General features: G+C 41.2%; 1 protein-coding gene across 3 annotated transcripts in view; it reads right to left on the reverse strand.

Moving 5' to 3' along the window:
• Window positions 1–440: 440 nt before the first annotated feature.
• UBE2V2 (ubiquitin conjugating enzyme E2 V2) overlaps window positions 441–17,411 on the reverse strand; it is a 29,315-nt gene continuing 12,344 nt past the window's right edge. For 2 of the 3 annotated variants that reach the window (XM_067712373.1, XM_067712374.1), the window contains exons 2-4: window positions 12,823–12,971; window positions 8,137–8,262; window positions 441–1,324 (exon numbers count right to left, since the gene is read on the reverse strand). In XM_067712373.1, the coding sequence (XP_067568474.1) occupies window positions 1,178–1,324; window positions 8,137–8,262; window positions 12,823–12,971 (422 nt within the window). In that variant the 3' untranslated portion in view covers window positions 441–1,177. Of the gene's footprint in view, window positions 1,325–8,136; window positions 8,263–12,822; window positions 12,972–13,279; window positions 13,301–17,411 lie in introns of those variants that run through there. The other variant, XM_067712372.1, reaches the window with a different exon arrangement.

Here is a 17,411-nt window from a genome sequence, read left to right on the forward strand (position 1 = left end):
TAAAGCGGAGCACAGGTGGGCTTTCAGTTCAGAATTATGTAGCTGCCAAGGCAAAGGATAAGTGAACAAGACTAACCCCAGTTAGTGCGAAGAGCACTGGGGGCAGATATTATGAAGAAAAACTGGAACGTACGTTTGGATAATTTGCGATCTCTAATTCTATAAAAACTGCTAGAACTCAAACATCTTTCTTAACAATATTTCTGGTGAAATCAACTTCAAAACATAATACCTGGGATTCCTCCTTCTCCTAACAAGAAATTAAACTTATTAGGTAATCTGTACTGTTAAATACTCCACAAATTCCAATTTGCAAGAAGTATACAATATAGGATAAATAATAAAAGGTGTGTATAGGGGAAGGCTACAATAATTCCGATTTCTGCTACCTCAGCAAGTTACTGTATACATACCACATCAATATAACAGAAATGGCACAGTTTCTGAGGACACATTCCACATTTTATTTACAATTTAAGACTAACGTTAATCTCAAAATCACATATCCATATATCTATTTCCTTTTTGTTGATTTCATTTAAATGTAAATGCATGGTTTGTCCAACAAAGACTGTAAACAACTCTTCACCGCGTCTGGTACATGGAACACCCAGGAACAGCTTGTAACGGAAATCCGTCCACCTCCCCACAACAATTTTATTATAAATACAGGTATCAAAACAATCCTGAACGTATTTTTGATACTACTAGTAGTCAGCACCTATACCGCTTCGAAAATGAACACGTTTTGTGACAATATTCATTGTACCTGCCACTTTAGACCATTTCAACGGAAGCTCTTTCACTAAGCGAGAGCACGCCATTCTGGGTTTTCCTTCTTGGGCTTTCTCTTCAGAAACACATCTGCTTGCACAGCCATCTGACACTTCTTGCTGTTCTTCCACCTGGAAACCCAAGTTCCACTCTGAGTACTCCAGGTTCATGCTTAAATGACGGTGCCTTAACAAGAAAAAAAACTGTGCTGAATTTTCCTCCTGTTACCTGGAAACATAATGGGTGTACATATATTAAATATACTCTTACAGATGTCCAGGTCATGTTTACCAGCTGGAATTATCTTACTTAATGTGTGGGTATTTTGCATTGTGATATTTAATCAAGACATTAACATGAATAGAAGGTTGTTGATTTAAGACAAGTTTTAAATCCACTAAAATTAATTGTTGTATGTTTGTCCTTCTGGTGGCTGTGGAAGCTTCATATTTTCTTTGGACATCATTAGACGTCTTAGCTCTTGAAGTACAACTTTAATGCTGTATGAGTTCTGCCATTTTGCTAACACTGGTATGCTCCGTGCATCCACCTGAAAGGAGGGGAAGAAGAGGAAAGTCAGCTGCCGAGTGTAGCGGGGTCGGCCACCAACTCACTAGACGCACTTTGATAAGAAGTACTTCTAAAAATTCATAGCTTGGCTCTATTTTCACAAAGCGAACATTATGAAACTACTGGTTCATATAATACTTAGGGAAAATATTCCTTCTTCAACAGGTGTTTCCTAAAAAATTGTGTCCTTTTCGTGTGGTGCTTTTCTGTAAACGTGTAGGGAACTTCGGTCATCAGAAATAAACAAATGTTATATAAAATAACTACACGTAAACATATTTACCAATTCCTTCTTGATAAGGTTTCTCTCCATTCCCAATGCCACGACCCAAAGTCTGGGCAATGACCTCCACCAGGATTAAGGAAAGAACTGCGAACCCTGACCTCTGCTTTCAGAGCTCTCTCTCCCGTGTGTTCTCCGCACTGTGCTAAATTCATCTTCCACTGCAGGAAACTGGCAGGATGGGGCTGGAGCTCCTTCAAAGCCTCACCCCCAGGTACCTGCCATCTCTCGGCCTGCCTGAAAGTTCCCTGGAAAACCCCTCCCATGGGGTTTCTCTTTGTCTGACCTCAGAACTCACCCACAGAGGACCACCTAGTCCCTGGCCCACCCCTCCACCTGGTGTTTGCCAAAAATAACCAGTGTCAATTGTGTGACACCTCGGAGACACAAGCTACTATGTACAAAATAAGCAACAAGGATGTACTGTACAACACAGGGAAAGATAACCATTATATTGTAATAACTTTAAATGTAGTATAATTTATAAAAACACTGAATCACTATGTTGTACATCTGAAACAAATATAATACTGTAAATCAACTATATACTTAAATAAAAAATAAAAAAAATTTTAAATTAAAGAAATTGCTTAAACTGTTTACACCTCTGCTGGGCGAGGAGGTGGTAAGAGGAAAGCAGGAAGGTGACCAAATACTTCACAGGAAAGCTGGGAAATGAGATGTCCAGTGAGGCTTTGAAAAGTTCCAACACACACCTGTGAATCTAGAAGACACACATGTGCAGGGCTGTACAGGCTCAAAAGACCTGAGAAGGCCATAAACTCTCACCTATGGCTGACCTTGAGCAACATATAAAGAATTTGATTATGCACCACAACCAAGTGGGATTTATCCCAGTAGGGCAAGGTTGGTTCAATATATAAAAATCAACCAATGTAATACACCGTATTAACAGAACAGAGAGCAAAAACCATGATTATCTCAACAGACACAAAATAGCTTTGACAAAATCCAACAACCTTTCATGATAAAAACACTCAACAAACTAGGTATATCAACCCAATACAGAGCACCTACAAAAAATATACAGCTAACAGCACACTCAATGGTGAAGGACTGAAAGCTTTCCTCCTGAGATAAGACAAGACAAGGACATCTGCTGCCATCACTGCTACTCAACACTGAACTGGAGGCTCTGGCCAGGCAACTAGGCAAGAAGATGAAATTAAAGGTTTTGAAAAGAAAGAAGTGAAACCATCTCTATGCGCAGATGCCGTGGCCTTGTACACAGATCCTAAGGCAGCCATTAAAGGAACTGCAACTGCTGGAGGGAATAAACGAGTAGAGCAAGGCTGCAGGGTACAGGATCCACAAACAAAACCTCACCTGTGTGCTTGCAATGAATGATCTGAAAAGCAACTCAAGGAAACAATGCCATTTACAACAGGATAAGAAACAGAAGTGTAGGCCATGCACACTGAATACTGTAAAAAAAACTGTTGACAAAAGTATCCCATGTACACGGATCAGAACGCTTAAAGTCGTCGACAATCCTCCTCAAACTGATCTGCAGATTTCACACAATCCCTATCAAAATTTCAACTGCCCTTTCTTTTCTTTTCTTTTTTGCAGAGCTGGACAAGCTGATCCTTTAATTCATATGGAAATGCAAGGAACCCAGAATAGCCGAAACAATATGAAAAAGAACACTTACTACAAAGCTACAGTAATCAAGAAGCGTGTGGGACTTCCCTGGCGGTCCAGTGGTTAAGACACTGCACTTCCATTGCAGGGGGCACGGGTTCGATCCCTGGTCAGTGAACTAAGATCCCGCATGCCGCGCAGGTGGCCAAAACAAACAAACAAACCAAACCAAACAAAAACAAAGGGTGGTGTTCACACAAGGATGGACATACAGATCAATGGAATGGAAAACGACTGAGAACCCAGAAGTAAATCCATGCACGTACAGTCAAAAGATCTCTGACAAGTGTGTCAACCATGGGGAAAGGACAGTCCCTTCAATAGACGGTGTTGGGACAACTGGACATTCACATGCAAAGGAATGGAGCTGGACCCTTAACTCAAAATGGATCAAAGGCCTAAATTAACAGCTGAAACAATAAAACTCTTAGAAAAAAACAGGAGTAAATCTCTGTGACGTTGGATTTGACAATGGTTTCTTAGATGTAACAACTAAATACTTTCAATGAAAGAAAAAGTAGACAAATTGGCTATATAAATTTTTTAATTTTTGTGTTGAAAACATCAAGAAAACAAAGAGACAACCCACAGAATGAAACAAAATTCATGCAAATCATATACCTGACAAGGGGCTCTTGTTCAGTAAACTAAGAACTCTTAGAACTTAATAATAAAGGCTCAATATCTCAATTAAAATGTGGGCAAAGTGGATCGTGGTAGACAGCTGTTATGGACTGCATGTTTGTGTCCCCCAAAACTCATGCGCTGAAACCCTAACCACCACGGGAAGGTACCAGGAGCTGAGGACCTTGGGAAGTAATTATCAATAGGTTTAGGTGAGGACCCAAGGGTGGAGCCACCACGATGGGATTAGGAGAGAACGAGACTGGAACTTGCTCTGTCCTCCCCGTGAAGACCCAGCAAGAAGTCAGTCATCTGCAGCCCAGAATGAGGGTCCTCACCAGAACCCAACCACGTGGGAACCCTGATCTCAGACTTCCCAGCCTCCAGCCTGTGAGAAATAATCTCTGCTGTCCAAACTAGCCCCAGTGTATGGTCTTTTTGTGACAGCAGTCAAACTAAGACAGCAGCTTTTGTGATGGTTCCCGAAGATCTTCAACTCCTGACATTCACGTCCTATGTGACCCCTCCCTGGAGTGTGGGCTGGACAGAACGCTGGGATATGACTTCTGACGTTAAGCTACAAAAATACTCCAGCTTCCATCCTGCTCTTTCTTGCTTTCACTCCCCTGCTTTGCAGACAGAAACCAGCTGCTGTGCTGTGAACTGCTCTGTGGCCTCTGGCTATAGTGTATAAGGAACTGAAGGCTGACTGAGAACCTGACTACTGCCAACACCTACGTGAGTGAGGCCGGAGCTGCATCCTTCCTCAGTCGAGCTTTCAGCAGAGACCACAGCACAGGCTGGCATGTGGGCTGCAGCCCTGTGAAAGGCCCTGGGCCACAGTCCCAGCCCACAAAGACTGTGAGACAATAAATCCTTGTCGTTTTAGACGGTTCTGAATAGACATTTCTCCAAAGAGGGTAAAAAAAAATGGCCAATAAGCAGGTGAAAAGGTGCCTAACTAGGGGAATGCAAATCAAACCACAATGAATATCAATCAAAAGAAAACCTGATGCCTAATCCAGTCACTCTATACAAACACCTACACTCCAATAATTAAACCAGGACTTAATTTCTCTGCTTCCAGGTCCCCACTCCAGCCTGACTATATGAAGCGTTGGTAGGGATGGACAGTCCTGGCACTTACACACAGTGAGCATGACAGACATGGACAACCCTGGAAGAGCCCGGGCGGAAGTCAGTCAAGCTGAAGACAAGCCTCACCCAGACCCCACCTCAGCAGACATCCTACTTGTACGTGAACGTCCTAGAGCAGGGCCACTGAAATCACCTTTCACGGAACAGCCCAAGGCCTTGCACTGATTTTTACTGGTCCACCACAAGATAAACACAGAAATTCAGAGTAGCCTTTAGAGAGTTCTACAGCAATTTAACGGAGAAACTTTTATCTTAAAAAATCTGAGCTTGGGCCTCCCTGGTGGCGCAGTGGTTGAGGGTCCGCCTGCCGATGCAGGGGACACGGGTTCGTGCCCCAGTCCGGGAAGATTCCACATGCCGCGGAATGGCTGGGCCCGTGAGCCGCGGCCGCTGAGCCTGCACGTCCGGAGCCTGTGCTCCGCAGCGGGAGAGGCCACAACGGTGAGAGGCCCGCGTACCGCAAAAAAAAAAAAAAAAAAGTCACTGACATATGAGTGCACACAAAAGGGATACAACATAGAAGCATACACAAACATGCACAGTAAAAGTACAACCATGCATGAAACGATAAATGCCAAATCTGAGATGGAACCACCTCTGAGGAAAGAGAAAGGGGAAACCGGGAAAGGCACAAAGTTAACTCTGTATAATGCAGTCTTTCTTTAAAAAAAGACCTGTTACAAATAAGACAAAAAGGTTAAGATTTGAGGAGGGTAAGTGGAGGATGTTGGTTACATCATTCTCTAAAACCTGCCTGTGTGTTAGAAACAATTCTTTTAAAAACGCCAAAAATAAAAACAAAGAGAAAAATGATAATTTATAGTAACTGCTACAAAGGGGAAGAATAAAAGAGTGACTGTAGCAGAGTAACAAAACAGACACAGTTCAGACTGGGAGTCAGGACAGAACTCTCTGAGAGTGACACTTACACAGCGAAGTGAAGAAAGAGTCCGTAAGGATGTCCACCCTGGAAGCACAGAAAGTGCAACGGTCTTGAGGCGAAAGGAAAGGTGTGCAGGGCCGCGAGCACCGTGAGGCCCCAGGGAGCCAGGGCAGAGAGTGTGCACGTGTGGCTGAAGCCACTGCAGGATTTTAAAGCACAGAAGCGACAGGACACAACCTGTGCCTCAGAAAGATCCCTCTGCTGCTTTCTTTGTAAAGACTGGGGGAGGTAAAGCAGGAGAATCAGAGAGGCTGTGCAGGGCCCAGACAAGAGATGATGGCTAACATTCACTCGGTGGCAACGTAAGGAGAAAAGTAAAATCGGACTCGAGTTACATTTTCAACAAAGACTAACAGACCTTAATGCTAGAGGGTTTAAGGAGGAGAGGCAGAGAAGGACGCATAATGTCCAAAATGAGATCAGATGAGCTCGTAAGGCAGGTCTGAAATTTAATCCTGAATTTCCTAGTTCCCACAACAATGTAGAACTCACTATGAATTACCTAATTTGCAGAGTCTATAATATGAAAACAAACCAGCAGTTGTGAAGAACAGCTATTCCTGGTAAAGAAATTTCACAAAAATGTCTTCCTCATAAAGGCAAAGTTGTATGTCATAAAAGAAATTCCCTAAACAATATCCCTTCTGTAAATTCAAACTGTTTCGTAATCCTCCTTCCATCACATCTCCTAATATTACTGACACAGAAATAGTTAAGCATGCATGCTGTAATTTCTAGAATAACCACTGGAAGAACAGAAACAATGAAAAGAATCGAGAATGGCCATTTCAAAAGTAGGCAAGAAACAAGAAACACGTGTAAAGATAGAAACCACAAGATAAGATGATTATACACCTGAACGCATCAACACATTGTACAATGTCCATGGACTGATGCCCTAGCAGGCAGGGCAGGGAGGACTCTCAGGGCCTAGCACCGGCTGGCGCACCGCACGCAGGGAGGTATGGGAGTGGCCCAGCAGGTCCAGGGCTGAGATGCCCAATAGCGCTCCTCCAGTCAGGGTCATGCTTTTGTCCGGTGCACCCAGCAGGGAGGAGCCAGCCCACCTGGAGCCCTGGGGTGCGGTGGGGGCCGGACGGCCAGCTGTGTGTCCAGGACCCAGCCTGCTGCTGGAAGTATGCTTTCACACAGGGGGACTGAGCACATGCAGGTAAACACACTGGGCAACAGAAAGCAGGTTTCTCACCGCTGAAGGCAAGAACTACAAGCATAGAAAGGATGAAATCTGAAAAACACCCTGCAGTGTTGGAACAGAACTGGAGATGATGGTATAAACTCATGGTGTGGGATGGATGATGGACGGAAGAGAAGGAAAGAGGGAGAGAGGAAGGAAGGCTAGCTGTACAGATGTGACACCTGGGCTAAAACTATAAAGAAAAAGTGATAGAACACAAAAGAAATGCTCCAGGTGTTAATTACCATTGCTGGGGAAAGGGAACACAGGGACGGGATGAGTAGGCGCACACAGAAGTTAAGGTAACGTTCTGTTCCTATGACAGATGATGTTCATGCTACTATCATCACGTTATCATGCTTCCTAACACGTATTCTGCATGTGAGGGTGCTCTCAACACAGCACCTCAAGAGCCTTCGCTTCAAGTTCTAGTACTCGTATGAACCTAAGACTCGTACTGGAAATTATTTCCGCTCACTTCCTTCTGTGAGTCAGGCAGAGCACATCATTTTGATTTATTTGCTTTAAACAACCATGCTCAACCACGACTGTCTGTTCCCGTACAGACATACTTGTTCCTCAAAGAAAAACCTCCTCTTCATGAATATCCATCCTTTTAATCTCACCAATGTACCTTAACCCTAAAGAAAAATGTTAATTCAAACAGAAATAATGACTTTCTTATCACCAAACAAGGATTCAGCTGAAATATGACTACTGAAGCAATTAATAAAACCCTCACCTCTATCTAGGCTAGTACATAAAGGTTCTTAAGGAAAGGTTCATTCAAAAGAGAAAAACAACATGAGATAAACTGTTTTAGACTTTCCGCTAAACAAAGGTCCTTTTGTTGTTGTTGTTTTAACATTCTCCTGACTGTATATTTATAGGTTATGTAAGAATAAAATGACCACTTTAACTTACCATTCCACTGGAATTATTTACTCCGTTCATATTAATTTTGGTTACAAATCTAACTGATGGAGGTGCTTCTGGGTATTTAGGTCCACATTCTACTTTCAGGCTATATATTCTGTTTTCATAATTTGTCTGGAAGGCAAAAATAATAATAATAATACTGAAGTGCTGATCAAGAGGGAAAGCACAATGTAATGCACTTAATGTGGCCACTCGTATGGCCACGAATTTGCCTGTCTACACATTTATTTGGTCTATGTGGCTAGAAACAGGCAGCAAGCACACTTAAAAGTAGAGATTTCACAAAATTAAATAATTCTACAAAGCAATATCAAAATGGTCAGAACTTGCTTTTGTGGCACAGACAATGCCTATAACAAATTAAAAGGAAAAAACAGACCACTTAAATTCAGATTTTACTAAGAAGTCCATATTGTGGCTTGACCTGTGTCACACATATATAAAGGTTCCCATTTTTCCAGGACAATTCTGTTTATTCTTACTGCTCCTGTATTAATTATTAATAATACTTCATTTCATTCTCAAAAGGGTCTGGCTGGACAACAAATTATATGGTTACCCCATTTATACAGCAATCAATATATCTTCTGGTATAAACACCATATTATACCATTGTCCAGCACTAGAACAATTAATTCATGCCTCTTGTTAGTTACATTTACATTACTACTTCATTAATTTTGTTGTCCATTAAATTCCATTATCTAAATTCAGAGATACAATACCCAACTTTTATTTTTCCACATCATTTAAAAACAGGGTTTCTTAATCGAGAAGTTGAACATTACCATATTATAAAACAGCCATTTTAAAGCTACCAGACTTAATGCTTTTAGATTTTTCAAGGCTTACTTTCATGCCTATAATTAACTCTTCTTTATCCTTATGGCTTCTGTTCACTAGGTAAACTTATTAGTGTTCAATTAAAACAAGACAGTAAAAAAATAAATGGAAGTGACAAATTTCATACCTGTTGATTCCTGTATAAACATGGGAAAAAAGAAGTTAACCATCTATATATTTCACTTACCCCAACTGATCCACAGCTTCCTCTCCCTTAAGTAAGAGTTCTCCCAAGTGGAGGTCAGGTCTGGGTTATTAAACTACCGTAATTTAAAATGTATACAACAATCTTATACATATATTATTATACATTTCAATATTTTAAAAAAGAAACAGCTGGATAAAACTCATCCAAGTTTAACAGCAAACATATATTAATAATATGCCCAGGACCTGGAGAGGTTTAAACAGGACTAAAGGTCAAGGAAATCATCTGGTCTGTCGTTCTCCAATCACATGCACAGCAGCCTCTCTAGAAAACTTGCGTTAAAAATAATAATAATTTTTTTAAATGATACAAATGAACTTATATACAAAACAGAAACAGACTCACAGACATAAAAAGCAAACTTATGGTCACCAAAGGGGAAAGTGGCAGGGGGAGGGGTAAATTAGGAGTTTGGGGTTAACAGATACACACTACTATACATAAAATAGATAACCAACAAGGACCTACTGTAGAGCACAGGGAAAACGATACTCAATATTTTGTAATAACCTACCAGGGAAAAGAATCTGAAAAAAAATAGATATGTATGTATAACTGAATCACTTTGCTGTGCACCTGAAACTAACACAACATTGTAAATAAACTATACTTCAATAAAAAAAGAAATAAAAGGAAAAAAAATTTTTCTTAAATAGACCCTGAGAAATTCCATACTGTTAAAAATACTCAAAGTACATGGAAACAACTAGAACTCTCATACTTTGCTGGTTGTAGGGAATGGTATAATCATTTTGGAAACAATATGGCATTTTCTTATAAAGATAAATAAGCACACACCTCCCCTACCAAGTAGGAATTCCATTCCTAGGCATTTTATCCAAGAGAAATGGAAACAAACCTATGTTCACAAGAAGACTTGTAATCACAGCAGCTTTACTTGTAATGGGCAGGGAGTACTGTGATCAGGAGAAGCGATAAGCACACTGTGGCATCTCTGTGAAACACACCACTACCCACTTCTTGGAACAACACAGCTGATCCCGAGACATTATATGCCAAGTCAAAAGAAGCGGGCCTCTAAGCACACACATTGCACGATTCCACTGGCACGAAGTCCTACAACACACAAGACTACTCTAGGGGGTAGGGAGTAGTGACTGGGGCAGGGCGGGGAGGGGCACAGGGAATTTCTGGCGGCACAGACATGTTCTGTATCTCGACATGGGTGCGGGTAACAGGCTCCATTTGTCGAAAATCATGATAATATCTATGCATTTCACTATATGCAAATTATACCTCAATCTAAGCTAGCCTACAATGATTAAACATCCTAACTTTTGGTACCTTTGATTAATTTCATCACCCTTGAACTTTAAATTAACAGCCAAGTCTTTCTGTTGTCTAACAAAAGAGTGACAGAAAAGAGAGTAGTAAAAGGAACTAATGTTTATTAATTATGTACTACACATACTCTCTTATTGTCTAATTATTAATTCATTTAATTCTCAAAACTTCTAAAGTAAGTATACATATAAGGAAACTTGGAAATGTTACTAAACATCTAATGCTAAAAAATACTGCTTAGAAAATTTAATACACAAACATATATGGAAAAACAAAATCGCTAATTATATAAATCCAAATAAATAGTGGAAAAATATAAAAAACCAGGGATCTTAGTAACATATAAAAAACATATAAAAAACCGAGAAACAACTAACCAAGTAACAGAATGCTGAGGTAGGAATTCTCCTGTTACCCTAAAGCTGGGGACAAAATTGTTCTGAATCTGGCACCTTCCAAAGAAAAACCAACTAAGCCGAGATGCCGCCCCTGCAGGTTTTATTAAAAGGCAGCTGAGCAGCTGAATGAGTGCTGGGACCGCCCACTCTCACCCAGCCCCCCAGGCCTCAGCAGGCGGGGAAGCCTGGCTGGAAAGCCTGGCTGGAAGGACAGGGCCTCTCAGGGGTGCCTCCCGCTCCACAGAAAGGGGAAGGGGCTCCAAGACAACCCCCACCAGCAGAAAGCGGCAGGGGGCAGCATCCTGTCTCTGCGCCCCCTGAAAGCAGGCCTAGCCCCATCCGACCCTACAGCAGCCTTGGCTCCCACTGGGCACAGCAACCCAGCGAGCTTCCTGTGGTTCAGTGACACCAGGAAACAGCTAGTTCGGGGGTCCTGCTGATGACCCCAACCGGGTGAGAGAGACTTGTGAACTAGGTTACAGGGCAGCCCACAGCATCATGGGGGGTCTTATGCACAAACTCCAAAACACTCTTAAAGTCTCTTAGAAGTAGCGACTGGAGAAAAACCAAATGTAAATCATTTCGAATGTATACTCCACCCAATTCAGACTGTCCAATCTTCAAGCTGTTCATCAGATAAGAATGCTCATTATTATAAGCACTTACTTTTACCAAAAAGACCATATGGTGATACTGTTCACAGGCAGTGAAAATCAAGGTTTTCATTACAAATACCAAGTTATAAAACATCAAGAATTCTAACCATCAGGATTTTATTTCCTTCCTCACATGTCTTATGGAAAAATCAGAGCACTGGAGGGAAGAGGGAACTTGTTAGTTTAGCAGAGTGCACAAATTCTGCAAAGGAATACCAGAAAATGCAAAACATACATTAATTCATTCTCTAAAGTTCACATTGCTAATTACCTGACCATTTTCCTTTTAGAAAAAATAAAGAGGAAATCTAAACTCTACCTAACAGCAAAACAGTTGAAATGCTCCCATCACAGGCAGCAAACAATATACAAAACCAAAGACTAAGAAAACCTTCATATTTGTGTTCTTTCCAACAAGTCAAAAAACATACAATACATATTTCCAAGAGTCACTGCAGGGTGCGCAGTAAATGGGGCCTTTGAGTAAGGAATGCAACGCAGAAAAAAATTTCCCAGAGTCTGAAAAAGATTTTGAGTAAAAATAGAAAGTCATAAACTTGAGAAAGACCTAAGAATAAAACAACAGGTCTGTTGCCAGCAATGCTAGAAAACATGCAAGAATCAGCCTCGTCTACATATTTTATAGATGAAAACATGGAGGCCAGAACATTTCCATGGCGAGTCAACTGTCACTGGCCAACAGCAATGTGCACTCAACACAAACCAATTTAGAAACCCTGATGACACACACAGCAGGTTAGTAACATGTTACATCAAAATACACTCTTTGCTCTTCCCAAATACCCCTCCATTTCCTCACCTTTTCTCCTCTCTATCTGGAATGTTCTCCATCCCCATCACCACCTTCTGAAATCCTACCAGCCAGTCCTTTAAGGCTCATTCCAAAGGCAACTTCCTCCACTGTTCAGCTTTCCTCAATTATTCCAGCTAGAAGAAACATATTCTAAAGTCCCGCAGTGAACTTTCTCTGCCATATTCAGAATCTATCATTTGTGTTCATTTCTTCTCCTCTACTCAACTGCAAACACTTTGGCAGCAATGATTGTATCGGTCTTTTCCCCCCAATCCTCCAGAAAATCAAGCATCAATAAATGTATACAAAATAAGTAAAAGGTGAGGAAGTGTTTCAGTTAAAGTTATCATAATTATTTATTTTAATATCAATATTATAAAATAAAATGCTTACTCTAAAGTGACAATAAATATTAATAGAAAAAAATATGTAATTTATAGCACTGACCCTTGGTGGCCCAATAATCATGCCTGTCCACCTTGTAAGTGTCATATCTTCATCATCTTCCAGGCCCCAGCTAACCGTACCATCGCCTACTCCTTTTTGTCCTTCTTCAAGTTCTTCCAACAAGCGAAAATTACGAGGAACTTTAACGCCTATACAAAAGAATGTCAATGTAAATGTAAAAAGCTCATAATTATAAGGGCTACACATATTCAAATTCAGCTTTTCCCAAATTAACCTTTAAAAATTATTTCCCAAAAAGACAAAATTCCCTTTAAAAAGCATTCTGCCCCCAAAAATGCTGAATCTAAAAACCCTTCAAAATGAAAACGCTAAAGAAAGCACTGTTCCACACATTAACAGCAGTACAGAACATGTATATAAATTCCTAAGCAATCAGTTTTAAACTGACATAAATCAATCATAAGGGAATCATCGTAAGTGATTATTTTTCCATAACTGAGACTCCTGTTCCTCAGCCAAGAAACGACATCGAATAAACAGGCGTGACCAGGAAGTCCATAAAAGCTCCATTTCATTAGCATACACTCTCCAGTAATCTTCAAAGAAGAGAATTATGTTCCATCTGTAAAAACGCACTAAGAGGTACTATTTTGAGAATGCTGACCCCACCCTCGGTCTTGAGCCAGTCTGCTGGCTGCCTAATAACCAGGGGGCCCCGTCTCCCCCGTCAGCAGGCTGGAGGCTGGAAAGCCAGCCTCCTGGATGTTTCCTAAGACACGTCCTCCTCATCTGGGCCCAACCCAGCAACAGTTTCACAATCCAACAGCCTTTCTCACACTTCCACTTCTTTAGACCTCCTCATTCTACTTATTTCTAAAGTCTTACCACAGAAATGTTCCTCTCTGCCTAGAACCCCCAGCCTTTCACGGTCCCTACTCCCTCACTCTCACTGAACCTGGTCTTTGCCACCATTCTGACCTCCAACCCCTGGAACCAACCATGATTTGTGCACTTTATCACAACCTATCCTAGGATCACTGGCCTGGCCTCTCTAGAGGATGGACCCTGTGGTTTTCTGTGTTCTCAATAGCATCTAGCATGAAACACCCTCCAGGCCCACTGCACAAGTCTTGAAAAAAATCAGGACCCTCTCCTTCTGGCTCTGGAGCACCGCCTCTCTCCCTCCCTCCCTCCCTCTCACATGCAAGCACACAGACAATCATGAGGCAGGAAAAAAAGTGACGTCTCTTTTAAGGCGACTGTCATTTTGTATAACTTATCTCTCTTGCTGAAACTAAAACATCTCTTTCAGTTACTAATTTGTAGTAATGCTTCTGGACAAATAATGGAAAGCCAATAAGTACTGTAACTTAAAAACACTAGCCACGGGGCTTCCCTGGTGGTGCAGTGGTTATGAATCCGCCTGCCAATGCAGGGGACACGGGTTCGATCCCTGGTCCGGGAAGATCCCACATGCCACAGAGCAACTAAGCCCGTGCGCCACAACTACTGAGCCTGCGAGCCACAACTACTGAAGCCCGTGCGCCTAGAGCCTGTGTTCCGCAACAAGAGAAGCCACCGCAATGAGAAGCCTGCGCACCGCAATGAAGACCCAACGCAGCCAAAAATAAAATAAATTATATTAAAAAAAAACTAGCCACTTAATGTACTGTGCTTCATAAAAAAGGCTTGAAAATCTTGGGCCACAGAAATATGGGGCTGTTATAAATCACAAAAACAAGAGTACTCATTATCACAACTACAATAATTAGTAATAACCATTTGTTCAGGGTACACTGTGTGCTATTTTAAATAAATTATCCCATTTGATCCTAAAAGCACTCATTTTACAGTTATAGAAACTGAAGTTTGGAAGAGTAAGTGACCTACCCAAGGTCACACAGTTACAAGCGGCAGATCCAGTATTAAAACCCAGTTTCTAGACCAAAGTCACTCTCTTAACCGGTGGGTTATACAGCGAGCCATCCCGGCAGCATCGTGGGTGCTGCCCAAGGCCAGCTCCCAGTGCCGCTGCCTCCCAGACAGGGGCCCCGGCCCTGTTTTCTCATCTATAAAAGGGAGACCACGGTGGCTTCTGCTCCAAAGAACCACTGTGAAAATTAAACAAGGTATCTATCTTAAACAGAATAAATGTTGACTATGACCAGTTTAGTGTCCATATTAAATAAAATTACAAAAAACTTCCATTCACCTCCATCTACGTTTTGGGAGAATTCAAGCTCTCTGTACAGTCCTGAAGGTTGGCCCCCAGGAAACAGTCCCCTGAGCGCTAAGTTTCTATGCACATAACACTGGGACAACTGCTCTTCCCTGCAGCTGCACAGTCAGAATCTCCACCATCTATTGCTACTGACTTGCTTTTTAAAGGCTTCTTAAAGGACCCTGATTACCCTTACCATTATGAAGTCATTCCCGAAGAAAAATTCTAAATTTGTGTTGAATTTTGTTGCCTCCTTTTTATTAACAATTCAGTCAGGTAAGCTTTATGCGCATCCAAAACTACAAAGTAAACAATGTAAAAGTAATGTTTCTTTTTACATAAGTGCCATAAAAGTGATAAACCTAGTGACTGCTAAACTTTTCACCATTTCTCTATGCTGCATTTTGGGGAAACAGTTCTAAGATTAATGGATCAGTTATTGGCAATGTTAACATTTAAAAGATTATAGCAGCTAAGATTATTTTGTTTTTAAAGTATAAGACTCAAAACAAACACCAGTGAGCTATATTTTTAAATTCAGGGCTAGAGTACTCTGGTTTTATTTCAACCAAGCACTAATGTCTGTGAAGAGAAAACACCACGAGATGGGGATGTTGGTCTGTGAGTGTTGCAGTGTGTACATAAGCTGCCCTCTGGACCTCTTGCCATGTCTGAGTCGCCTTCTATTAGTTCTGCTTGCCTTTTTCCTATGTGTGTATATGTGTGCATGTTGTTGTTATTACTGTTGTTGTTTAATAGTTTTAAATACTTTAATCCCTTAGTCTGGGATCTTCATTAAAAGAAAAAAATCCTCAGAGACCATCCAGTCCAAAACCTAACTCTTTAGAGAAAAGAAAATTCTCACCAGGAAAAGTTAGGTGATAATCCTAAAGTCACTTAACTACCAGTTAGTTACCAAACCAAGTCAAAAACCCAAGTCTCCAGGCATCCACTAATCTAGTCTCCTCCTTACTACATTACAATGAACCTCCATTCATAAGACGTAAGACCCAAAATAATATTATTCAAAAGCAAAATGCTGAATGCAAACAACCTAGAAAACATGCTTCCAGTTTTTAATCTCAAGGCTATCCGATTCCTAATAATGTAACTTTAATTCCCACAATACCAAAAGTAAAGGCATAAACACTGCCAAATAAAAACTAGAATGAGTCTTGAAATGCTGTTTATTAGGAACATGGATTTCCCAATTATAACTCATAAATATTTTTACTTTTTTCAGTTATAAGGAAAAAAGCCCAAATAAAACCTTAAACAGTAATAAATCTGTCAATCTATCCACACAAACATAAGAAATGACAGCAAAGCAAATTTAACATCACTTTGCAACCAACCATCTAAATTAAGAAAGCTCTGATAACACTAAAAAAAAAAAAAAAAAGATGAGGTGGTATAGTTTTGAAGAGGGCCAGGTGAATTCCAGTTCTACACTCTGGGATGTAGAAAACCCAAAAATAAATAACTATGAACATTTCAGTGTTCTTTCTTTCCAGATTACTTTCGATATATAGTAATATATGGTTTCTGTGTTTTTTCCCAAATGATATCATGACTCATAATTTTGTAACTTGCTCTTTTCCTCACTTACAAACATGTTTCTATATAAGCATAATCAAGTACCATTTTTAAATGTCCTGGCGAATAATATTAGTCATGTTGGGGAACGGGGTGGGCAGGACTTCACTGGGCACCCTTTCACACTATTTGACCAGGTGAATCATCATCACCTACAGAAATGAAAGGAAAACCCCCATACAAACAGAATGAATTTCTTCCATCTTATCTGCTTTCCAGCCCTAGGTAGCTGGTCCTCAGGAACACCCCGGCTCCCCGCACTACACGCCCAGAGTGGCGGTGGTAGGTTAGGGGAGGGAGTGTCGGGGCGCCCAGCTTATGGGCTGGCCAGGCTGCGTAACTGCCCCTGCAGAGTTCTCTTAGGCGCTTGGGCTTCTGTCACCCTTCGACACACCTGAGGAGGCACGCTGCTAAGATGGAACTCCTGAACAGTCCCACTTGTAATCTGAGTGCTTGCTTCCCATCCCACTCTGGGAGTTCGGAGTCCCCTCAAACTCCCAGCAGGCTGACTTAGTTAAAATGGACATATTTATTGAGCACCTCCTATGTGACAGACATTTGCTAAAAGCTTTACAGGCAGAAGCATTAAATTTTACCTTATGTTGTTTTAACATCACCATTTCACTAAGTAAGAAAATTAAGGCTTAAACTACTAGGTTGGGCCACATGAGTGAAACTGCTGATGTTCAGGCATCTCTGTGATCAACAGAAAGTGATTTTGCAAGGTTCACCCTGAAAACATGGAGAGCGAGTGGGGGAGGCGAGGAGGGAACAAGTCTCAAAGCCCAAGCTGCCCGCCATTACTCTCACT

This window comes from Pseudorca crassidens, chromosome 17 (assembly GCF_039906515.1).
Source record: "Pseudorca crassidens isolate mPseCra1 chromosome 17, mPseCra1.hap1, whole genome shotgun sequence".
In the NCBI taxonomy this organism is placed as follows: domain Eukaryota; kingdom Metazoa; phylum Chordata; class Mammalia; order Artiodactyla; family Delphinidae; genus Pseudorca; species Pseudorca crassidens.